The 26,186-nt window shown below is 36.7% G+C and overlaps 1 protein-coding gene across 9 annotated transcripts in view; it reads left to right on the top strand.

Moving 5' to 3' along the window:
* LMO7 (LIM domain 7) overlaps positions 1-26,186 on the top strand; it is a 180,693-nt gene that overhangs the window by 135,001 nt on the left and 19,506 nt on the right. For 6 of the 9 annotated variants that reach the window (XM_016149351.2, XM_036228897.1, XM_016149357.2 and 3 more), the window contains 8 exons: positions 7,520-7,637; positions 9,679-9,821; positions 11,140-11,572; positions 13,243-13,551; positions 22,213-22,327; positions 23,379-23,540; positions 24,365-24,552; positions 25,526-25,586. In XM_016149351.2, the coding sequence (XP_016004837.2) occupies positions 7,520-7,637; positions 9,679-9,821; positions 11,140-11,572; positions 13,243-13,551; positions 22,213-22,327; positions 23,379-23,540; positions 24,365-24,552; positions 25,526-25,586 (1,529 nt within the window). The remainder of the gene's footprint in view (positions 1-7,519; positions 7,638-9,678; positions 9,822-11,139; positions 11,573-13,242; positions 13,552-22,212; positions 22,328-23,378; positions 23,541-24,364; positions 24,553-25,525; positions 25,587-26,186) is intronic. The other 3 variants (XM_016149355.2, XM_036228899.1, XM_036228896.1) reach the window with 1 other exon arrangement.

Here is a 26,186-nt window from a genome sequence, read left to right as displayed (position 1 = left end):
TTTAAAAAAGCCAGTGTCTGCATATTGTTTGTCCTTCGTGTCCTGTGTCATTACACTTCCGTCCTGGCATGTCACTAAACGAGGGGATGCTGCGTGCTGTGCATGAGATTTAGAGGTGGGAAATTAAAAAAAATTTTTTAACCTAATAGTAATGTGTCTGAGTACTCAGTGCATGAAGTGCTATGTGAAAACAATAGAGATGTTTTATTAGAAGTTTAAAATTAAGGTTTTTTTTTTTTTTCCCAAAGAGTCGATTAAGAGTAACAAAAGCACTTGCCTAAGATTAGATTTATTTATTTTAGTATTTGATGACTGTACAGGTCTAAATTTTCACTCTGGATGTTGAAGCCCAAATAACTACATTTTAGAAAATCTGTGATGGAAAAAGAATATTAATATCTACTTCGAGGTTGGAATACATGCAGTTGGCATTATCTACATACTCCTAGCTTATGGGGAGCTTTCTTAGGATAGTGAGTGGTATAATTTTCCTTCAGTAGAATTTGGAAACATTTTCAAGGTTCCTGATTAGGTTAAAATTTTATGTCATAGCTATGTTATAGAATCAAATCAGCCTTCCAACACTGCAAAAATTAAAATCGAGGTAGTTTCCAATATTGTTGCAAGGACTATATGTATGACTAATTCTTAATTTTTATCTACTATTTAACTTTAGTCACCTGGTAGACATAAAATATAAAAATAACTTTCTAGAAATATTTTTCATTTCCAGAATAACAGAGTTAAAAGTTAATACTTTTACTTTTTATTACATACTGTGTAGAATCATTTATTCTTAGTTAAAAACAACCAGATGTGATTCTAACTGCTAAGTTTTTAAGAAAAAAACTTAAGTGTGTTCAGTATTTTAATCTTGATTTTTAATCAGTTTTAATTTTAAGGCCTAAGCCTTAGTAGCTAAGTATCTTCCCCTACCAGAATTTATTTCACCTCTAAGATTCTCTTATTTTGATAGCTGGGTTATTTGACAGTATAGAGAGCTTAGAAGTTACTAAAATTGCTATTTAAAGTAATATAACCATTTTAGATGTCAAAGGTGTAACTGAACCAAGCAACTAATTGCAAGTCCTTCTCAGTCACCGATTTTAAAAATCACGCTCCCAGCATGCCTTCCATGTGCCATGTAAAGGCATGTTATCCTCTGTTCAGCTCCTTGTGTGCTTAAAACGTTTTCACTGGTGAGGGTTAACATGGCAATTTCAGCATGGTACTTAAGCATCTTTTCATCTCAATTCACCATGGGAAAGCTGTTTTAATTGGAAAAGTCTCTTGGCATCTTAAAGCATTTTGAATGATAACTTTCAGAAGAATATTTATGGGTAAATAAGACTTTGTAATGTAAACATGTTGTTTCCTTAAAAGGGATACAAGAAGCTTGAGTACAAGGAATGCAAACATGCACAGCTATTTCAGTGACTATCCATGTTCTAGTAGGGACTCACGGTGTGACTGAGTTAAGACAAGAGAAAGCCAAATGAATGCCAAGGCTCAGAAAGCTCAGGATTTGTCTCGGCTATAGCTTGCAGCAGCAAATGCCTTCTGTAGACTATTTCAGAATTGTTGCTGGCATGGTACAGTATTTGTTTTAAAGGCTGTTCTCCTTGTAGTTTAGTGCCAAGGTAACAACACAAATAAAACAAGATTGTAGATTGTAAGTTGAGACTGGTGAATAACGCATGACTTGTGAAATAATGGAAAGTGAGACAAATATGTCTTCAGAAAAGTGTGCAATAAAAATTTATTACGTTTTTACAGTCTATTAATTACTAATGTTTTTTCTTACATTGATCTGCAATGAGAGCAAAAAATTAAATTGAATCACGTACAGGCTTTTAATCTAGAACTTGTTTCATATCTATAAACATGTTTGTAAATGTTTATAAATCTGAAACAACCAATGTTTCTGGGTGGTATTTCTCTGGACATATATACATTGTTAATCTCAGAATAGTAGAACAATCATTATTGTTCAACATCCTGTGGTTGAAAAATAATGAATGCTTGCTTTTTGGTAAAGACATGGTTAATGAGAAATATGCATTACCTTTTGAAGTCTTAGATCATCTGTTAATTGTTAATTTCTGGCTTGCTCTTTATTTGGCAATTAACACCTGTCACTTTATTTTTGGTAAGATGCTTTGCGTATGGCAGTCATTTCTCACGTGTGTTTTGCGTTGCATGGACTTATATCTGTATTTGAAAATATGATATTTGAAAATTTGATTATGATGCCTCTTGGTAGCAGTTCTGATGACAAAGAAATTTGTAAGGGTATATAGCTATAATTTTGTACTATGATTAAGCCATTGAATCTACGGCCAAGTATCAACAGAAAATGAATACTGATTGAAGGTGAACTTGTAATCAAAGGCAACTGAGATACCTAAATTTCACTTGTGGGTTTTGGCTAAAACATTCTGTAGAACTGTAAGAGCACATAAGACAACAAGAAAGAAGAGAAAATAAGTTGATATGCGTTACTTTCTGGGAATTTTGTCCCCAGAAGACATTTGGCAATGTCTGCAGACATTTTCAATTGTCACATTGGGTGGGCTTTTGGGAGGCAAGAGTTGCTACTGGCACCAGTGACTTCATAGCCAAGAATGCTGCTAAATGCCCTTCGGTACAGGACAGCCACCTACCACAAATAATTTTCTGGCCCCCAAATGTCAATAGTACAACTGTGGAGGAACCCTGATTTAGACTATAAATCTATAAAAGAAAAGTTTTTATTACATTGTTTATCATTCTAGTTTATGGTAGTTGTAAAGCCTCTTACCCAGGTTTTATTATTGATTATTCTTTAGAGAATTCCTATAACACCCAATGGAAATATATCTAGAGGTACATGTATAAGTATATTCATATCTTCTGCTGAAGGTTGGGGCCCCTAACTAAATTTACTATCATGGAATTAAGGCTACCAGTGATTTTTATATTCAGGAAATTTTACTACATGGTGTTCCTTTTTGATCTATAAATTTTCTGAAACTGAGTTCTAAAATATTATACATCATAGCACTAGTCAAAGAGTGCCAGTAGAGTAGTAGGTGATTAGCATTGTGGGAGGAGAGAGTAAGATTTTAGTGATATTGGTTTATAATCTATACCTTCTTCCTTAAACTTTCTCCTTATTTCTCTCTTTACCCTAAATGCTATTTAATAAATTATATCAACTGAAAATGCAATACGTTAGATCCATATTTTTTTGGAAGAAATTCAAATGCACTTCTAACTTGGAGCCTTTTCACATAAGGAAGTACAAAGGTGACAAGTAAATAAACTGTAAGAATTGTGATTCGCTAGTGAATAGTAATTCATTCTACAAGACATATTAGAGCTGTGTAGTACTTGACAGTTTTCCCAGTTTTCCTGGGACTATCTCTGGTGCTTATCTTAGTTCTATGAGGTAGTCAGGTGGGTATTATAGGCATTTTAGAGACACAGAGAAAGAGAAACAGATATTGCAGATTTCTCTAAGATGTTTAGCTAGTAAGTGGTAAAACCGGATTTACAGTTTTGTCTAATGAGATAATCCAGGTAGACTGCTTGGCACACAGTAAACCCTCAGAAGTTTATTATACTTAACCCTGATAAGGAAGGAAAGAATTCTTCATGATTTGGCTAAAAGACTCCTGTACTCTAAAAGTTCTAGATTTTATCAGTGTGGCCTGGAGTGACCTCTCTAATTTGAAACTGCTTTGCGAATTAGTTTTCAGGAGATCTCACACAGTCATATTTACCTGAATGAGAATAGTTGGTGTGTAGCGCCAGATGGTTATTGAAACGCAATCAGCAGAACCTTACCTGTGTCTCATAATAATCCCTTCCCTGCTCAGCAGACGAGGCACTGAAGCTCAGAAATGAAATTGTTGTTAAGTTGGGGTGAAAATTGGTGCCGCTGCCAGGCCGGGAGGCTTCACTTCCTGTTTCATTCCTGTGCCTGGCTCAGCCTGTATGGAAGGTGCTCAGGCTTAATGTGGGTAACATTATGCACCCCAGGGAAAAAAAGGAGTTCACATTCCTGCCTTAGAGGTGTTTGGCTCATTCTGCTCCCGTGGTAAGCCTCCTCTGCGGCAGGTCTGTGCTGTGGGCTCTCAGAGGACTGTGAGGCCTCTGCCCATGATGAGCATGTTTTCTGAAAAGATTCTTGTCAAGGTTTCACAGTGTTGGGTGAGGGCTAAAATAGCACCCGTGTCCAAGTCTGGGCCCGTTGAAACTGTCCAGCCTCTCCTCCTCCCAGAGAATATTAAAATATTTCCATTTCCATTTTTGTTCTGGAATTTATGTAACTGCATATGTTAGGTATCCCCTAATACCTGTGTCCTGAAAATTTTTCCTCCTCTCTTTTTAGTTGAGTCTATTATAGTATTAGCTCAAATAGCTTTATTCTTAGCAGTTATAACTTAAGTGAATTTATATTCTCAAATTCACATAAATCAGTTTTATATATGGTCATGCCTAGTTAAGTAATATTACATAATAGTTCAACATATAATTTCATTTATAAATTCGTATGTATTCTGTATGTCAGTCCTTAATATTCTTTAAGAAGTCCTATAAAGCTTTCTTTATAAAACTTTGGGGGAAGTCATAAATTCTGAAAAAAAAAATTAGAAATATTTCAACTTTACTTTGCTTGATTAAATATGATAAAACATACCTCATGCTTACCACATGTGTTGAATGAATGTATCCTGCACGTCTTATGCCGTGGTAATGTGTGTTTCCCCCGAGCAACATGTGAATTTGTGAGTAAGGTAAATCAAACAACACGCTTGTGTACACACTGTATGTACCATAATGCTGTGTTAATTCCCATGAAAAAGGGATAGCTAAGGCACTAGAGGAGTTGAGAGTGGAGACAGACCACTTTTGGTGTGGAAGAGCTAGGAAGTCTTTATCAAAGTGGTAGAATACTATCTAGATCATTAATATATTCATGAATACCTTCGTAGGGTGGGTACTCTTGAGGCATAGGTGATACAGCAGCAAACAAATCAGACAAAACTCCTACTTCATAATAGTGTAGGACAGGACAGGTGATATGTAAGTAAACACACATTTCAGATGGTAATATATGCTGTGGAGAAAGAGGGTAAGGGAAAAAGCCATGGTGGGGAGGAGCGTTCGCTGTTTTTTTGTAGAGCAGTCAAGGAGGGAAACTCTAAGTTAACATTTAAGCAGATGACTGGGAGTGAGATATAAGCCATGAGGATATTGGGTGAAGAGCATTCCGGGCAGACAGAAGAGTAAGTAGAAAAGCAAGAGGTCGAGTATGAGCAAGGAAGCCATTTGGCTGTAGCCGAGTGAGTGAAGAGGGGAGCATTTCAGGAGATGAGTGTAAAGAATTAGGGAGGGGCCAGGTGAAGTTTGGACCTTGTACATCACGGTAGAACGTGTTTTTACTCAAATGAGGAAGGAACTGGTGGGTGCTGAGTAGAGGCTTACCATGATCTGAGTGCAATTTTGAAAATACTGCCTCTAGCTGCTATATTGTGAATTTACTGGTGGGCAGGAAGAGGTGGAAGCGAGGAGACTGATTATTGTAATAATCCAAGCAGGAGCTATAATGGCTTGGATCAGGGTGGTAATGGTGGAGGTGGTGGGAACTGGTTGTATTCTAGATATATTTAGAAGGTAGAGTGACAGGATTTAGTGATGGGATCAGTTACCTTGTGTGAAAGAAAGAGAGCAATCTGGGATGACTCCAAGATTTTTGGCCTACAGTCTGGAATGACAGAGTTTGCTGTTATTGAGATGAGGAAGATGAGAGATGAGCAGGTTATAGGATGAGCATTCATGGTTTTGGTCTGTGACAAGTTCAGTTTGAGTGGCCTGTTGGACTTCCAAGTGGAGAATGAGCGAGAAGTCACATTTACTCATCAGGAGTTTAGTACAGCAGGATTTCCAAGGAATGAGTGAAATTTTAAAAGCTGTATATTCTGGTAAAGGGCTTTCGAGTTGAATGGAACAGTTCAGGAAAGACCTTTACTAGATCTGGAGGCGGGGTGATAATTTAAGAAGCTTTTTAAAATGTCTAGGTAAGAGTTGACTGTGCTCTGATCTAGGGTGTTGGCAATAGAAATGGAAAGAAAAGGACACTGAATAAGAGGACTTGATAACTAATTGAAAGTAGGGAGGAGGGAGAGGCGAAAGTGAAAAATGGTTCTTTGGTTTCAAATGTGGATGATTGAAGGGCATGTAATACCCTTAACAACCATAAGAGGAAAAGCAAATTTGGGGACAAGGTTGAGTTTGGCTACATCAACAATACCATATGTTTAAAGAATTACTGTTTACAAAATCCTTTCTAGATATTATTTTGATTGGTCCTTTTACCATTGAAGTGCTTAGGAGATATCCCTGCAGAGATGTTTATGTAATAAGCAATTGAAATTGAGTCAAAGAGGAGGCTGGTCCTGGTCTGTGGATTTGGGAGTCTTTTGCATAGAGTTTATAATGAATTTCTGAGCTAGTGAAGGGCAAGCACGTTACAAAAGAAATGTGATGGCAAAACCTTGGAGAAGGCAAAGTTTAGGGACCCAAGAAAGCAATGTAGAGTTGTATAAATGAATAAAAGTGGAGTCAGTTACAATGAAATAAAATCAGAAGTGCATTCTGAAAGATTTGAAGGAGGGAACATTTGGGACATTCTACCTTCCAAAGCTCTGTCTCTCTGCCTTCTCTCGTTCCTCCCTGCTCTTCAGTATATTCAGATCTGACTCCTCTTTTTCCCTCAGTCCCCCCTTCTCCAGTGCAGTTTACCATCCCCTTTTACGTGCCCCTACACAGCACACACGTGCCTCGCGTCCAACACCCCACTCTGCTTCTACTGTAGATCGATCTCCTGGAGAGCGAATCCTCAGTATATCCTCATGGCGGGAGTCACACATGGAAGACGTGAAAGTGGCCTTAGTAAAAAGGAGGGCTCTATTAGAACTGAATTTTAGAAACTACCTGTGATGCTTTGAGAACAAGTCCAATGCAGTAAAGGGGCAGGTCTTACAGAATCCTTGAGAAGCCGTGGCACATTTATTCATGGTATTGAACTTGAGCAGAAAATATCAGGTAATCATTAAATTATTTAATAAGTGAGCAGAAAAGGCAGCCAAACCTTAAAAGATTAGCTTTGAGAGGGATAGAAAAATAAAGAAAAATTATTCTAGTGACTGATAGTTCTAATTTTTTCTGAAGTAATTCTTTTATGCTGGGACCACTCTAAATATGAACATTGGATTATTTTTTCAGACTCGTGCAGGGTTCATTTAGCCATTTTGTGAAAGAATTCACACTTGAGTAGAATCTGAGGCTCTTGTTTCTGCGTTCTGGAAAAACACCATTTATCTCTAGTGCTATTTCTGTGATATTATCACTACAGCATCTAGGTAGTAGAGCAGAAATTTAGATGGAATTTCCAAATATAAGCCCAACCTTCCAGTTCTAACCCTAAATCTGGTCATGTGAACCTTGGTTACCATGGGTATTTTCGTTGTAGGAGTAAGTCCATGAGTGATGTCAGCGCAGAGGATGTTCAGAACTTGCGTCAGCTGCGTTATGAGGAGATGCAGAAAATAAAATCACAGTTAAAAGAACAAGACCAGAAATGGCAGGATGTGAGTATTCTTTATCTTGGAAGATGGGGAGACAGGGAAACTATGTTTATTTGACTCTTCATTGCTTCTCCTAAAAGAAAGTCAGTATACTTGAGATGATTTTCCTTGCTATTAAAGAATTCAGTTCTGTAGAAAATGTGATCAACTTCCTTTAAAAATATTTTTAGAACTTTTCGATCTGTCACTGTTCCATATTTTAAAGGCCATTGGGAAACATACAATAGGATGTTTATCTTCTAATGTTCTCTGAGTTCTCAAACATGAGAAGCCACTTCCTTGCAGTATTGCTAACATGTTGACTTGCTCTGGTGGTTGAATTTGAAGTAGGACGTTTGTAAAAGGAAGAAACTTTGCTCCAGGTTTGAGAAAGTAAAAGAGCAGGGGCCTCGCACAGAGTCTTGACGTCAGCATGGAGAGACGAAACAGTTAATAGGGGAAATTGAAGGAGAAATACAAGCTACAATGCAGAGTAATATTTTGGTTGAAAAAGTAATTATCATATTATATGAATCAGAATGAGATGTTTTCACAGGGCTGTCATATATCCAGATATCTGTATGGGTATAGACTTAATCTGTAGTTTCGTCCCTGCAGAAAAAAGCTTGACTTGTCTTAAAAGGGGATAAGTGCTATAAACCAAAGGAGCATAAAGAAATGCGATAAACTGTACAGAGCAAAACCCAAAGAAGTCTGAGGACAATATTATGGTAGGAGAGTTGAGTGGTAGCATGACAAAAGGGCCAGAGGTAGTAAATCTTAATTTTCAAAGGAATTAAAGTCTAAGTAATGAAGAAGAAACCTCTGCTATGGCTACATAGCTGAATTCCAGTGCCTCTTTTAGTTGAGACCTCAATTTAATTGTCAGGAAACAGTTAATTCAGTGTTGCTTTGCCAAAGTACTTGGTGACTGTTTGAGTGTGAAAATAATAAGTATTGAGTTATTTATTAGGTTAAGATAGATAACAATTCACGCTGGTTATCCTATAGGATTAAGGGTACACTGCTTTTGTTCTTTCTGGAAATAGTTCCTGTTGGTTTTAGGCCGTTTTCAAAGAAGGAGCAGCCCTGTCTGCTTTGCATGCCCTGGGGGCGAGGTTCCCTTTAGTCCAAAACCTTCGCCAGGCTTCTGCTTGGGCTGGAGTGCTGCTAGCAGTTCTTGGCATGGGACTTTTCTATTTTGGAGACAGGTAAACATTTGTACCACTGAAAATGTCTTAAACTCCTGGGTGTCAGAACCAGCTTAGGCTGCTAGGGCTCATTTAAAGCTGAATTAGGTTGACTGTCCAGGGTTCACATGCCTGGGTTAGACTTACATTCCTGGGAATATGGGAAACTGACGTCTGTCTTCCTGTTCCTGCGTGATCTTCCTAATCGCCACATCCTTATGTGGAGCTTACCCACTGTGGAATCATGTACTGGAGTCTGGCCTCCCTAGGAAAGCCTTTCTAACCCCTGCCCTTCCTGCCCAAGGTGGGATTGGTCACTCTCTCCTTGGACCCCCACTCTCTCAGCAGTCTTACCATTCTCACCATTAAACTTTTCTTCATATGTCTCTTTCCCTTTTTAGACTGTGTTTAGAGTCCCCTGACCCCAATGCAAGGACTGAGCCCAGCGTTTGTTAAATGAAAGACTCATGCTTAGCCATTGTACAGTCATCGTTCTGTTCCAGTTTTACTAGTGAAACGTCATTTCACATAACAGCCAGGTTATTGGAGTGAGATGAAAACGAATTGAAACAGTTCCTGATCTTTCTGACCTGGCACCTAATTACAAGCATTTAGTATTCTTTGTAAAACGGGCAACGAAGCAGGAAAACAAAAATGGGGTCTATCTTATTAGGTCAGGTTTTTTAGGCAGACACAGGAGATAAAGGGTTGGTACAGACACGCTGGCTATAAAAAGCAAAATTAGGGCACCTTGGCATCAAGTTGGAGTGAATAGTTTCAGCGATGTAACGGGATACTCTGGCGCACTCTCACTGCTGGAAGGAGTGTGTAGAAACGCAGGTATGCTGGTGCTGATGTGATTTTTCTCCTGTCAGGATCTTGCAAAATGGAAAGATCGTCGAAAAAGCTACACTTCAGATTTGCAGAAGAAAAAAGAAGAGAGAGAAGAAATTGAAAAGCAGGCACTTGAGAAATCTGAGAGAAGCTCTAAGACATTTAAGGAAATGCTCCAGGACAGGTAATAACGCTGAATGATCTCATGGCTGGAGAGACCAGTGTTAGAAACTGATGTCTTGTGTATGTGCAGGATGATTTGAGTATGCACCAATATTAAATGTAATCAAATATGCAATGGAACTTTCAGCATTTTGCTCTGCAGTGAAAAACAAAAAAGAATTGCTGTAATAAATAGTGACTTGGATTCACAAAAGAAGTGAGTGCTAAATAGGTGTCCTTTATTTCTTCATTTTACATTGAATAGTCACATGCAGAACTGGGTGGTTTGGCTATATTTGGTGTAGAAAATGAACTACTTTTTCTCCTTTTGAAGTGAATTAGGAATGGAATGGTCAAATAAAACCAGCTCTCACTCGTTACTAAATTGTGTAAAATATAACAAAGTTCTTTTTCATGTTTTTGTGGTGCAATTAATATTATATTTTAAAGGAGGACCATATAAACATAAATCGTGGGGGTATATTTTTTGCATTGCAATATAGATAAAGATCAAATTTAAACTTTCCTGTAGAACAGTTACTATGTGAAACTGGGATATGTGCAGGGCAGAGAGATGGCAAATATGCTTTATTAAGGGTGATGTCAAAAAGGAAATGTGCCGCCAGGTGAAATTAAACAAAGCTCCTTTGTGGCCTAGAAGCCAATGGTAAACACAGTTCCATTCATTGAAATGCAACACAATTAGCTTGAGAGTTACTCTTTACTAAAGGGTAGCGATGAGACTTTCGTCAGTTTCTCTATAAATATGAATAGTGACTTTTAATCTGTAATAATTGTCCTTTCATAAAATTTTCTGTATGAAATCATATAATAACTTGATCTTAATGGAAGTCTGAGTCTTTTCTAGTCTTTTATTTTTACTGAGTTGTTATAAATCATGTACAGGAAAAACTCACAGGGAGTCTACATCTTTGCAGGGTCCAAACTGGTTGTCAGAGAATTAGTTACATTTGTAGTGTGTTAATTTTGGAAGAGTTATAAACTTGTGGATAAAATTTGCGAATAATCTCCTATTAAAATTTCTTTATTTCTGCATTAAATAGCTTTACAACTTATAAAAAATTCCCCTATGAAGTATTTGAGAGCTTCTTTCTCTTAAAAAAAAAAAAAGTCAAGCTCTTATACTCTTTCTTAGCATGGCATAAGAAATTACGTGTATTCTCATATTCTGTTAATGTTGTATTGCTGATTATGTGAAGTCGGTAGTTTTTAAATTCCCTGTCAATTTTATATGTTAATTACCAAAATAACATCTGTCTCTCTATATTTGTATGTCAAATGCATAACTTCGTGGTCATGATATGTTTCTTTCTGCTAAGGGAATCCCAAAATCAAACATCTACAGTTACATCAAGGAGGAGAATATATTCTTCTGATGATGAATTGAATGAGCAAAAGCTTCTCCCGACAATGACTATGTCAGGAGCAAGTTACCAGAGTGAGACAGTAGAAGAGAAGGGAACAACTTACCCTACAGAAATTCCTAAACAAGATTCTACAACTTTTGCAAAAAGAGAGGACATTCTAACTGCTCAAATTCCGCTTCCTTCTAAAACCCCTGTGGAAGAACAAGGCCCAGCCTCTTTGTCTTCTCAGCGTTCACTGCGTACACAAGTGGAGTCAACTCGAGTATCAGCTTCTCTCCCCAGAAGTTACCAGAAAACTGATACAGCCAGGTTAACATCTGTGGTCACACCGAGACCTTTTGGCTCTCAGTCAAGGGGAATCTCATCGCTCCCGAGATCCTACACGGTAAAAAAGTATTCCAGTTCATTTACTCTGTTCTCAAGAGCAAATTGTTGGTGAACTTGTGCAGAGGTTTGATGTGTAAAATGTACATAACTTATATATAAAGCTATTTTAGCCAGTTTAGATTCAGCAGACAATTTGATGCTTAAAATATAGCAATGATACAGAATTAAACTTTAAATTCAGTGAAAGCAGAGCTGACACATTTTAAAGAACGAATATGCTACATTCCAAGGCAGAGCATTTACGTTTGAGTGTCATATTTTCTCAAATACAACTTTTGTGAAGTATTAGGTTGAACTATATGAAGTTGTGAGTAGTCAATTATTTTAGGCTTTACAAAACAGCAGTTTCATATTGTTTAATTTAAATATTTTCAGTTCATGTACGAATTTCTGTTTTCTGATTTCCACTTTATTAGAACTTGATATATTTGATTGTAGTTATTAAAATGTATCTCATGTTTAAAAAATACATACATATTTCTATTTATATTGGGATTTTTAAGAATGTGGAATCACTCGCCCTGAGAATGAAGCAGTGCCACATCCCTGCAAGTGGGCGTATTAATTATATAAAAGGAAGCAATAGAGTCTTAAGATCAATGTTCAAATGCTTTTTACCTCTACCACTGTGGAACTCTAAACTCTAAAAGAAAAATTTGATTTAAAAAAATTGAGGTGAGGGAAGCCTGTCTAAACTATCCAGGAAACTGCTGGCCATTATCTTAAGTAAAATACAGGCATATTTGACAGCATAACAATTAAATTTATATGACAGCCACTTTGTTAACATAGTCAGAAGATAGCTTATAGATTAAGAAAAATATTAGTAAAATGTATTATACATATAGGGGTAATATTCCTAAGATTTAAAATAGTCCTACAAATTGGTATGGGAACAATAAGCAATAGAAAAATGGATACAGAAATGAATAGCTAGTTTGAGGGAAAGGGAATTTAAGTGGTCGATGACGTAAAGCACAGAGACACATGTTCAACCTCATTAGAACAAGAATAAGGTATATAATTTTCACTCATCCGATTGACAAAGATTTAAAACCTTCAAAATGTCTAGTGTTGGCAAGGATGCAGAGAAAAAGGCATTCTTATACATTATTTTGGAAGTGCATAGCTACAATTTTTGAAAGATATGTATACGTATAATATATATGTTACATCTAATTTCTATTTTTATATATTGTATAAATATAAATAAATATATAAAAATATATATGTACGTAAATATCCTTTGATCCAGCAAGTCTATTTTTGGAAATCTAAGCTATAAAAATAAACATGTTTATAAAGGTAAGTGGGTATTTGTTGTAATATTTTTGGAAGTGACAGAAAACTTTAAACATTGCATGTGACTACATTGCAGATATGGAGTATTCAACAATTAAAGAGTAGAGTTCTGTCTATTGACCTGGATTGTAAACGAGCAAAGCAAGTTTCAGAGGTCTGTTTATAATATAAACACTTCTGTAAACACTACTCCTCCCACTAAATATGTGCCTATCTACTGGTGTGAAAGAATGTGCTCCAAGCTTTTAGTAAAGTCGCTGTGCTGTGGGAGGTATATGTTACTTTCATAGTTTTAAAATATTAATGTATGCATTTTAAAAACAGAACTCTAACAGAATACTGTTTAAAATGATGTTTCCTATTTAGATGGATGATGTTTGGAAGTATAATGGAGACGTAGAAGGTGTGAAGAGAACTCAACACAGTATGGTCAGCACCTCTGTGCAAAAACCTGACCCAAGCCAGCCTGCTGCCGGCTCCTTCAGCGAAAGAGAGGCAGCGACATCTGGAGAAGATGTGATGAGGTTGCCCTCTCCTACTCCCCGCTTCTCATCTCTTTCCCAGGACCAGGATGCCGCTTCTAAAGCCACGCTGCCTTCAACATTTGGCCCCGATTTAACATCTGAGCTTGAAGAAGGGAGAAGCTCACCACAGACAGAGGTCTCAAGATCAAAGGTGAGTTTGAGCACTGCTCAGAAAGATAGTATTTAAACTGGAAACCATGTTTCTAACCCATGTTTCTAGGTGTTATTGTCACTTACAAAGGCCGATAATGTGGAATATGAGGTTGCCTTTTATTTTTAACAGATCTTGGAGGAAGTTGGTCTCTTTCAACTTAGAATGTATAGATCCAGATAACTCGTGTGGAATGGGTGTTTTGAGACCATTGGCCAATCTTCTTGGGGGGATTTAGCTGGATTTTCTTTCCACGCTTCATCTCAGCAGCTGTTGCATTACACAACGAGTGCACGGGAGTCCCAGATTCAGGCTCAGGAGTCTGGAGGTTTTAGTTGCTGGTTTCCTAGATAAATGGGTGAAAAAAGCCCCTTCTCGTGAAAGTTAAGTGACCGCAGGAGAACTTGGTATAGATGAGAGGTGCCGGCCTCTAGGGACAACAAAATATATCTTGAGATGAACAATGGCTGGAGGCATTTGTAGTTTTTCCTACTTAAAATCCTAAAAGGCGACTTAAGAGAACTATTAAGTAATGGGTGTTCTTTAAGTATGTTTTACATGTAGGCTAAAAAGTTGTTGGTTGTCTAAAGAACAGGAAACTTTTCTCTTAAAAAAAAAAACAAAAACCTTTGTTAAGCAATTTGATGTGTGAACTGCTTAACATGGAGGAGTTTTTGTGGTTCCTTGGCTTAGTCTAGGTTTCTCTGGTTCCTTTCCAGAGTTTATTTCTTTTATAAGGTAAAACATCAAGTATACAACTTGGCCTAAGTAATATTAATGAAATAACTGTATGTGAAATAATTTAATATAACATATTTATTTAGTATTATTAGATTTTTATTGGTACAGTAACACTTTACAACTTTAGGGTAAGCTTTTTTCTTTCTGATTATAAAGTACTATGTGCCTGGGGAAATTTGGAAATGCAGGAAAGTTATATATGAAAATCACTGATAGTCCCACCACTGAGAGATAATCTTTGCTAACATTTAGGTTTAGTTCTTTCAGTTTTTCCCATGTGTATTTATAAACATATATCTAAAAACAATTAGTGCTGCTCGTGAAAATCATTAGTTGTAAATTACTTTTTTTTACTTCTTTTTTAAAGAGTTGGAAGTACATAATTAACACCATAGGATTTAATGGATGAGACTAATAGGCTATGTTATTTGGGGAGCGTAACGTGGTAGTGGATGAATAACAAACAGAAGCAAGGCATCTTTCGTTTTATGGACTTCTGGGTTTGCCTTTACCTTTTCAAATAGCAAATCCAGAAAAACAGATTTACGTCTTGTGCACTAGGTGGAGGTAACTCCGTCAGCATGACAGTTGACCAGCTCCATCCACGGATTAAGAAAAAGGCTTCGTGTGGTGTGTGGGTGTGAGCCAGGTTATTGCGGTTCAGAAGAACCTGAATTAACGTGGCATGGTTTCAGGTTTCGCCCTTAATGGATTTCGCTCCTCTATTACCAAATTTGAAATAGTATTCTACCAAGCAATGTTAGGCTTTATTTAGCAAGTGGAGTGGTTGGAATTCTTGAACATACATGTTTATCTTATGGCAACTTGCCTGTCCCTGAGGTGCTTGGTGTGTTCACTTCTGCCTCCCTGCGGAAAGTAGCTTGTGGAGAATCATCTTGCTCTTCACTAAGAAAAAGCTTACTGACTTGTGGAAAGGGTTGTGAAGGCACATCCCTTTCTAGCCAATGACTAATATGTTAAGGGCATATGCAACACTCCTCCAAATGCTTGTCCAAACTATAATTCTAGGAGTTCAGAGAATAGAAAAATCAAAAAACAGTGTGTGGCTGAACATCTAAATTTTTTGGTAGTTTTTAGTTCTTCTTACTCTTCCTTACACTTTGCTGGTAATGTCCTTTTATTTCTTCCTCTAGAATTGCCCTTGATGTTATATATTTCTTCTCCCTGCTTCAGTGGAAATTTAAACTCTTTCCCCATCAATGCAAACACTTTGTAAATAGTCTCATTTGTTTGTGCATTCTACAAAGGCTGGCATCAGATTAACCTGCGTGATGTTAGGCTGGACTCAGTAATTTCTCTGCTCCGAATCCTCCATCGGTACTCCGTGGGCTGTTCATTAAAGTCCATAGCACTCAAGAGAGACAGAGGTCCCTCATCACTGGTCCACAACTCCCTTTGGAGTGCTGTAACAGCTGTTTATTGAGTGCTTACCAGGTGGCACCCAGGAGCCTCAGGGCATTATCTTAGTCCTCAGTGATCCTTGTATCATCATTTTATAGTTGTGGAAATTGAGGCATGAAGTGGTTGTGTTACTTGTCTGAGGCCGTACGAGGTATCGAGTGGTGGAGTCAGGATTTGAACCTAGGCAATCTGACTCAAGGGTGCCTACACAACACTGTGTTGTGGGAAAGAGAGGGAAGGCAGGTGATCTAGCTACATGAGATGGCTTGCTCTTTCTTGAACATATCCTATGCATTTTTGAACACATCGTAAATATTTGTTCTTCTTGTTGCTCCGCTTGAAAATATTCGGTTCACCCATCTCTGTCTTTTGAAGGCCTCCTGTTCTTTCAAAGCCCAAGAAGAACATCTCCTTCGGGAACCAAAATATCATCTTTCCTTTGTTAGAACTGAACTTTTCACCCTCAAAAGCTTTATTTGCTGAATTGTCTCAAATGTTCATCATGTCTCCTTTATTGGCTTTCTTTGTACCCACCACAGCCTTTACATATTGTTGGCAGTTAAGTATTTACTGACTTGAACTGCATTCAAGGCCTCAATTTCTAGACTGAAGTATGAACTTGATCCAGCAGGTAATTTAGGTCCTTATAGGTTAAATATGGGAATTTTAAGAATAAGGGGTGTTTTAGGAATGTAAGCACTGTGATATCACATAGAACTATTTTAAGGAAAGAAAGTCTGGAGGGCAGAAACTGGTTAGGAGCATATCACAGATTTGTGATAATAGGTGGCTTATGTCATAAAGAAATAAAGGCAGAGTGAAGGGAAGACCTGGATATGACCTCATTTAAAACCTGCCCTCAGGAATTTCTTTCCCATCTCCACTGCTGAGTTGGGGCTTTTATTCCTCTCTCTTCACTTTTCTCCCCTACTTATCTTTTTGTGATGCTTCGTTGCCAGCCTCCTCCTAGGACAGTTCTTGGGGTGACCCTGACCACGAGGAGAGAGTGCAGCTCTCAGAGTCCTTCATCTTCTGATTCATCGATGTGGCTTTCATGATTTCCCCCCAAATCGGTCTTGCCTACAGGTTTTTGTCTTATCAGAGCCCTCTATTCTCATATCCCATCCAAACTTACGTTTTGAAATCTCTGCCCCAGGTTTTTTAAAGCAGCATCCAGATGTAGGATGATACACTTGGAAGGCCAGAAGCTTTTTACGTGTTCGTTCCCTGATCCTCAGCTATGATAAATGCCCCTTTTGATAGTGCCAGGGCTTGTCCCATCACAGCTTCTCACCATGCATTTTACTTGCTTGTCGCTTTCCCTATACCAGACTTTTTTTGTGAAGGCAGGAAGCAAGCCTGTCTTTCTCACTGTTAGCACAGTGCTGGGATCTATATCTGTTGAATGCTGACTGAGTTCTATTGGCTTTAGAGCTATGCATGTGAGAGTTACATGGGATTTTCTTTAGTTGGTCCAGAAACTGCTTAACCAGCCTATGTATGATGTACAGCATTGTTTTCATGGGAAATAGAAGGTAATGACTGTCGACCAGGTACCATGACACCTGTTAAATGTTTTATTTATTTCTCTCAATAACCTTGCAAAGTAAGTAGTATAATCTCCATTTTTACCAATGAAATACTTGAGATTGGAAAGTCATATAACATTTTCTAGACTGGTTAAATGATTAGGCCACAATTGTAATTGCTCTGACCTTAATCTTTTTGAAATACAACATACTCAAATTTGAGAACTACCTTAAGTAAAAACACCAAACATTGACTCATTTTTAACTTTGCTGTGTCTTTAGAATTTTAGAGCCAACAGGGACTGAAATACCTTCTGGCTCATAAAGATAAAATCATTATTAAGATTGTTTTGAGGAAAGGTAAAAAATTGATTGAAGCTTATCAGAACTGAATTTATTCCTGAAATGTGGAGTTTGAAATCTACCCAGTAGGCAGTAAGGAGCTACTAGCAATTTTAAAAACGTGTGAAATAATAATTAGCATGTCTGTAACTAAAGCTCTAGTGGCTGTGAGGAAGGTGGAGGACAAGGAGGTCAGGAGGCCGGAGGCCGAGTGGGAGGTGGCCTCAGGGGTTTGGAGGAGAGACCATGGCCAGAATAAGATAACCTGAAGGGAAATGGAAGGAAGGGGTGGCTACACATGGATTTATGGATTGCGGACTTGATAACACTGTTAAATGCATGTGTGTAGTGGAGAGCGGAGGTGGGGACCATTGTGTGGAGTTGAGGTGGGGAGCAGTTAGGGGAAGAAAAGAGGAAGAAGCCCAGGAAAAGAACCTGGTGTTTCTAACTTAGGCATCTGGTTAGATACTGATGTAATGAACTGATCTATGAAAAGCAAGAGGTGGAAGAGCAAGTTTAGGGAGAGAGCAATGAATTTAGTTTGGGATATGTTGGGCTTACACAGTCGTTAAAGACAGAGCAGTGAAGGAGGTTCCTCGGGAAAGCATGTAGTCAAGAGATGGGGAGACTGACTAGAGAACAACAACAAAATGAAAGTAGAAAAAAAGGAGGAACATGCTAGTGAAAGTGAGAAATGGCCAGAGAGATGGAAGAACAAGGCAAGGGAAAGTGACATAACGGGTGACTTGGAAGACTATTTCTTGAAAGCAAGAATAGTCGGTACCATCTGGTGGGATGAGGGATGTAAATGGATTTGGTAAGAAGAGAGAAACTTGGAATGGGTTGAGAGAGGCGGGACTGGAAGCGCCCCTGCCGCTTTGGAATGTGGAGGTGGAGAAAGGAGACGTGGATGCGTCTTTGGTGACAGGGAGCAGCTCCAGAGCCAGAGCAGCACCGTGATTCGAAGGCTCACTGAAGATCCTGGAAAACTACACTAACGCGCCACGGAAATTAAAGATTATTTATTTTATCCGTTATTTCTGACTTTATAGCCTGAATCTACCTTTACCGTTTAATTTTATAAACGTAAATAAGTTTCCCTTAAGTGAACACATTTATCTAATTAGAAAAGTTTGAGGAGATTAGCTACATGACTTGCTATTACATAAGACTGATCTTTTTTTTTTTTTTTTTTTTTTTTTTTATTCCCACCTCTGGTGATATGAGAGTCTTAATTTACGACATCTCGTAAAAACAAATCTTATCATTGCTGCTCTGGATCATGTTTTTGTTTAAAAATCACAGTTTTCAGTGTATACTTCTGTTTAAATTATACTCAATTCGAGAGAAGTTATTTTTATTTTAAATGCTGATATGTTGATAACTATATTTTACCTTTTCCCGGCATGGAGAACTTACACTACTTGGCATAGTTCTTTATCAGTCATCAAGAATTTAGATTTCCCCCCAATAATTTATATCCATGGTTTCATCTGGTTCTTCCAACTTCTGAAGCATGGGTTCTTTGTAGATACTCAAGTGGCATACATTTTGCAGAGAAAAATGTAGAAGTAGAAATTCTAAGTGATTTTTTGTTGAATAATTTATACTTGACTATAATTACAGATCTGTTCCCCTACAAGAGGTTTGAGGGATAATCTTATTATCCTACATTCCTACAGAGATGCCCAAGGGACTGCCATAAGGATGAGGACTTGCCAGTGGGGCTCTGACCCTTACCTGAAGCTATAGATAGCCACCCACTGCTATCGGTCTATATAGTTTTTTTGAGGGGTGAAATGGTGGTCTGCATAAGACTTTCGTCTGAAAATAGGGTTTTGAAAAACAAAAACTTAAAAATCAGTGTCATGAGAGAAAGCTCTACCAGGCTCAGTGACATGCTTGAGGTCGCCTGGTTATTGACAGAAATGGACCTGTAATTATCCATGTGGTTCTCTGCTCTGCCTCTGTACAGTCCCAAAGGTCCACAAAACAGTCTGCCAGACTATAGCCACAGCGAGGATGTCCTCTGTTAACTATTTCATGGAGGTGGTTATCTGTGCCCTTGTTTAATATGTTCAAGTAGAGATTTATTTCCAAGGTTGAGAGCAACCCTTTGTGGAACAGTTTTTCTGGTCTAATAAAATTGTTAGACTTTCTGTCTATGGCTTAAGCTCATTCTCTTTTATCCTATATTTGGTAGAAAAGGATAATACTCATTTACTGTCTTCCACAAAGTATTCTTTATATAGTTTGAGACTATTTATTAAATCTCCATTCTGTCTTTTATTCTTCAAGATAAAAACCTCAATTAGTGTCTGGAATATCTAACCTATCATTTGTCTCTCTGCTCTTATATAGACATAGATTCTGTACTTTAATCGAGTTCAGTTGGAATTTTTTTTTTAGAGAGGTAAGAGTGGTGAAGATGACCGCTTATTTTCATTGAGTCATCTCTAATTCAAGTGTATGGTGGTTTGGGTTAAGTAGAACTAACCAGTAATTTTTTTTCTATTCATAGAAGACTTTTATTCTGAAGATTAGTGTTCAGGCTGATTATTAATGAATGTTCTCACTGACTACATCTGGGTTCCCAAGTTTAAACTGCTTTACAAGCTTTCTGATGAAATCTTTTCTATTTTATTAGCTACATTTTTTTTTTCAAAATAGTTCCATACCCACTGTTGAAGATTCAGTCAGTAATTATTTCTCAAGAGCAAGGGTCATCATGCCTAATTCAATTTTATTTCCCAAACTGCTAAGTACTGTGTCATATACAGAATAGACATACAATAAATGTTGAACAAATGGGTAAGTGAGTATTGTTATAGCACTAATGTTCTGTGTCCATATTACATTGTGTTTTCAATCCTTTATTTGGTGCCTTCCTTCTAATTATTAGATAATTAGAATTTTTTTCTTAGAATATTGTCATTTGGATTTTAAACTTGATTTAGAGGTGAAAAAAGCATAGGGCTTTAGGGATTGCCCAGTTGGTCCTAGGTTTTGGTTTAACTGCTAAATTAAAGTGGAGAGGTTGTAGGTCATTTCTAGAACATAAAATCGCTTCAAAAATCTGTATTTTTGAACAGTTAAGTCTAAGTTCTTTATGACTGTGAATCAAAGAACTAAAACACTAGTCCAGGGAACTCATTATGTTAAAATTCATATCTGCTGCTTACCCAAAATAAAATATGTAAGCGATGAAAGGTAGTTAAATTTTTAATTGACATAGTGTACTGTAAAACTTAAAACATTTGTTTTGGAAAACAGCTTATGAAAGTCTGTGAAACTAAAAATTTATTGTTGTGCAGTATAGGAATGGAAACAAATAAAATTCCATCTATTGCCCAAGAGGCTACTGTTCGTGGGTTTATGGGCTGATGTTTCTTTAAGGAAATTGTGGCCTACAGCTCGTGGTATCTCATTGGGGGTCCTCTTGATATTTTACTGGTGGTTTCTCAGGGATAACATAGTTCTGCATTTCGCAGCTTCTGTAGCAGCCCTGCCTTTACCATTAGATCCTCCTATGTCAGTGAGACAAGAAAAATGCTCTGCCAAAATTTCAGATGCTCTTTAGGGGGTGATAAACTGTCCTACCTAGATGGATGGTACTAGTAGCTGAATTATGTGTCTATGAATCCCTTGAAATTATTTAGCTAAGTTCAGTATTGGAAGTTTTTTCATAAGTATGGTGGCATTTTTAAAAAATAAAGCGATTTAAACTTTTTCTTTGCATTTTCTAAAATGGCATTTTATTGAAATATATTTGACATAGGACACCATGCAAATATCAGGTGTACAACATGTTAATTTTATACAACTATATATTGTGTTATTTTTGCTATTATCGTACTTCTAGCACATTATATACTTATCCTTTCTTTTTAGTGGTTGGAATCAAGTTCTAGTCTCTAACAAATATGGTAATTATAATACAATATTGTTGTTTATATTCACTATACTGTACATTAGATCTTTAGGGCTTATTTACTACTCTTTGCAAGTTCATACTTTTAAACAACATCTGTCCTATCTCCCTAACTCTATCACCTTGTAACCACCATTTTACTGGTTTTTTTTTTTTTTTCTGGCTTGACATTTTTAGATTACATGTATAAGTGATATCATACAGCACTTGACTTTCTCTTTCTCTGTGTGACTTATCTCACTTAGCATAAAATGTTCAAGTCCATTTGTGTTGTTGCAAACGACAGAATGTTGCTTTTCTCATGCTTAATAATATTCACACACACACACACACACACACACACCCCTTCTCACTCAACTTTATTCCTGAGTGATGATAAATGGTTTGTGAATTAGACCCAATTACATGGTGGGCAAAAGCCTATGTTTTATCAGTGGCCAACCAATTTATAGTATTAATATAAAGAAAAGCATCTGTTGATATGAATTTGTCTTATTTTAGCAGACAAATAACAAATTTGGTGATATTTATGTAAATGAAGGTTTTACCAAAACCAAGGGAAAAAAACGAAGCTTCCGGTTGACCATGAAATACTTCAAGCGTTCCTTGTGTGCGGCCTCCTTTCTTTCATGGATAGACTTTCCCCCATGCGGCTGCCAGGGACACCTGATCCCACCGTTTCATGTTTGTTTTCAGGATCAGTTCAGTGATATGAGAATCAGCATAAACCAGACGCCTGGGAACAGTCTTGACTTTGGGTTTACAGTAAAATGGGATATTTCCGGGATCTTCGTAGCATCAGTCGAAGCAGGTAAATCATAGATTTCGCTCTAGTGAAATTTCTTCTTCATTATCCTGTGCTGTTCAAATCCCCTCCCCCGCAACCCAGAAAATATTCCATTTGATACAGGAGAAAACATGTATGAAAATGTAGCAATAAAGTGAGGAGATGCATCCTCTTCCCCGAGACTAATAGTTGGAGTTACAAACCACATGTTTGTTCTCCTTGCCTAACTAATTTTAGTTTTGAAGTCTTAATTTTGTGCCTTTTACAGAATTTATTTGTCAGAATTTTAGGCTTAATATTTGGAAATGCTAACAAACAATACTCAATTGAATATTCAGAAAGAACTTTCCCTGATCAGCTGTGTTTGTGGTAGATATATGCATGCTGTACAATAAAGTGCTGTTTTCTGAGCATCCTGATATATCTCTTGCCAGTGTAATCCTTGGGATGCTTTGGGACTTTTATGAAAGGATTGCCCCTCCCCTACCAAGTCAAGCCCAGAACTCTTAGTAAAACATTACAAGGCCTAAAATTAAAAAGAAAGCTAGGATATTTAAGAGGAGATCCTCATTTACATATTTTAGCTACATCAAATTTTATGCTGACTCTCGTTTATTTCTTTGAAATTTCAAAACTGCTCTAAAGAGTTAACAGTAAGTAGTAATTTTAATCAGTTTAAGTTGCCCTGTTTTCTTTGTTCTAGTGTGCATTTGGATTTGGAAGCTCAATTAAAATGCAATATATTTCACATTTTTAATTTAAAAGTAATTTAAAATTTTCTTTGTTCTTAGAAAGTTAATAAAGAAATTTTTTGAACAGATAAATTCAGCATTTCTCCTTTAAATGTTAATGAAGATGATACACACTATAAATTTAAAAAATGCCTCTGGTGCTTTGTATGTTATAGATACTCAAATATTTAATAACTTTAAGAAATTCTATGGGTCTTTTCTACATGAAAAATTATGAGAAATGATTAGTGGAGATTAAGATGTCATTTTTTCTTTAAATAAACAATAACTGTAGAACTTTTTTTTTTTTTTAAATTTTGCATTGTTTATTTTTCTTTATTTAGGTAGCCCAGCAGAATTTTCTCAGCTCCAGGTAGATGATGAAATTATTGCTATCAACAACACCAAGTTTTCTCATAAGGACACAGAACAGTGGGAAGAAACTATGGCTAATGCTCGAGAAACTGGAAACCTGGTAATGGATATCAGGCGACATGGAAAGTCTGGTGAGTTGGTTTCACCACCGCGTCTGGCTTTCTAAATTGGGAACTGGTCTTTGGCAACTGGTTATAACAGCTGGCTTCAATAACACTTTTTTTTCTTTTCATTTTACTTAAAAAAAAATTTTTTGCTTAAAGATATTTCGTGGTTATGTCAAGACAAATCATCAGCGATACTTCCTTGAGTATTCTGTCTGAAAACTTTTTCACTAGCAAATTTACTGAATGATACGTTTATTGACTGAACTGACTTCGCATGCATATATCAACTGAAGACTATTGTGGTTTTCTTTTTTAATTCAAATGTATCTCTCACTTTTCTCCCCTTTTTTTGAAGGCTATTGTAATTATATCTGCATTAGGTAGTCATATAATAATGTCAAGTATTAAGAATTACACTATAATTGGACTTTTTCTACAGTACCATAACTAATTGGTGTAAGAGAGAACACGATCATGCTCTTGTTCCTTCTCAAGAAATTTTCTGCATTCCATTATTGTGTTTCTTAGTTACAGAGGTTAGATGGGGAAGTGCATTAAGCCTCCCCAGACCTACTAATTTATGATATCAAAATATAATACCCAGTCCTGGTTTACAGAAAGATTCAGCAAATTTGCTAGTCTTTTCATTATTAACATAATCTAACCCCTCGTATTTCCGGAAGGTGGTCTGTTGGTAAAAGCCTGAAACTTTTCATTTCTTTCACAAACTACCTGATTTGTTTGTCTGTTTTATGTATGTGCATTTCATATATGTCCATTCAGTAACTTTGTTCTTTCCACTTCAACATTTATGTGTACTCATTGCTTGATCTTCGTGTGCCAATCAGATTGGGGCAAAGACCAGCCTTCCTTGCCATTTATACGGCATAAAACCCTCAATCTCACCAGTATGGCTACCAAAATTATAGGTTCACCTGAAACAAAGTGGATTGATGCAACTTCTGGAATTTACAACTCAGATAGATCTTCAAATCTCTCAATAACAACCGATTTCTCTGAAAGCCTTCAGAATTCTGTAAGTATTTTGAGACATATGAGTATTCGTTTAGAGCAAAGCAACTGTAGGAAGTGTGTATCAAGGGGAGAGAAATTTATTTTGTTTTAACAATTTCGATACTACTTAAAAACAAATAATTGAATAAGAAAATTTATAGTAATGAGAGTAAAATGTATTTTTGAAAATCATAGGCATTACTCATTTAATAGAGTAATAATGAGTTATATAATGGTAAAATCAAAAGATCCCATGCTTGTGTTTTGCAGGTGTTTCTTACCAATCTTTCATCATTGTACCCACCTCTCAGATTTTTGTGAATGTGAAGTAGTAATTACATAAAATTATACACTATACTTTCGATGCTTTCTTTAGTCTTTATTGGTAAAATAAGTATAGCAGTGTGTGCAATTTAAAACCTCACGAAGCATTATCAGTCCTTGCATAGGTGAATTTGATGGATAGACTTACATATGTGGTTAAGAGATACTCAGTTCCATTAATTGATTAAAATAATTATGCTGTGGAATTTTTCTAAGTATCAAAGCAATCCTTAAATTTTCAAATAGATGTTCATATTGATTCCTTTAGGTATATATTGTTGTTATCCTAAGATATTCCCTTTTCTCTAATAAGGAGATTCTGCTACGTTGTTTAAGACGAGAATAAATGTTACAGAATCCTATATAACTATGTTGCTTACTCATAAATATAAACCAAATGGACTAATGATTATTTCCCCCATCATGTTTCTTGGAAAACAAATGACTAATTGAACTTAAAGCCATCCATACTTGTAGCTAGTCATTAATCCTTCCACAAATATTAAAGAATAATGAAACAGGTTTCTATTACATGTAAAAGGTTATAAGGAATATGTTACTATCTTCCAAAACTCATCTTACTAAGAAATTTTCATTAATGAGAAATGTATTATATAAGTCCAAAGTCCAGTTGGAGAAAATATTTTTAACTGGCATTTTATCCTCTCCAGAATGCTGAATCCAAGGAAATAAATGGAATTCGTGATGAAAGCAATACTTTTGAACTAAAAGGTAAACATCACCATTATAAATAACATTTATAATATAATAAAAAGTGATAGCACTCAAGTTCTGTTATAAAAATTAATATCTGCGAAAGAAAAACGGATCCACCGCAAGTTGAAACTAAAAGGTTAGCACGCAGATCCAATTGCAGCCAGGTGGAAGGGTGCTAAGTTCCAGTGTTGAACAGTTCAGGAACTGCAAACAAAGCTTTGGCAGCATGTCCAGGAGCTTTGAGTGCCTGTGTGCCTGAGCCAAATAAGAAAGACAGGTTTTCCGGAGGCCATCAGCCTTCTTGTTATGGTATGCTGCCAAAGGGAATCTTAGCTAAATACAAAATGATGAGTGAAGTTTCCTCTTTATTGTTGTGAAAGGGACAAGCATGGAGACAGCTAGTATTAATAAGGAAGTGTCAATGGCAGTAACATTTGTTAGCAAAAGTACCCATTTGAAATGAAAAAGTAGGCATAGTATCTGAGTAAATTTTGCTTTGTGGAGTTATCACTCTCTTCCTCCTTCTGTTGTCTGTAAATACTTTAGCCATCATGTGCTGTGTGCTATTCCTTAGGCATACAAAATAAATAAAGATCTGGTCCACACAGGCCCAGA

This window comes from Rousettus aegyptiacus, unplaced genomic scaffold (genome assembly GCF_014176215.1).
Source record: "Rousettus aegyptiacus isolate mRouAeg1 unplaced genomic scaffold, mRouAeg1.p scaffold_m13_p_11, whole genome shotgun sequence".
NCBI lineage: Eukaryota > Metazoa > Chordata > Mammalia > Chiroptera > Pteropodidae > Rousettus > Rousettus aegyptiacus.
The sequence above is the reverse complement of the archived record's forward strand: the minus strand, read 5'-3'. Positions and strand labels throughout refer to the sequence as shown.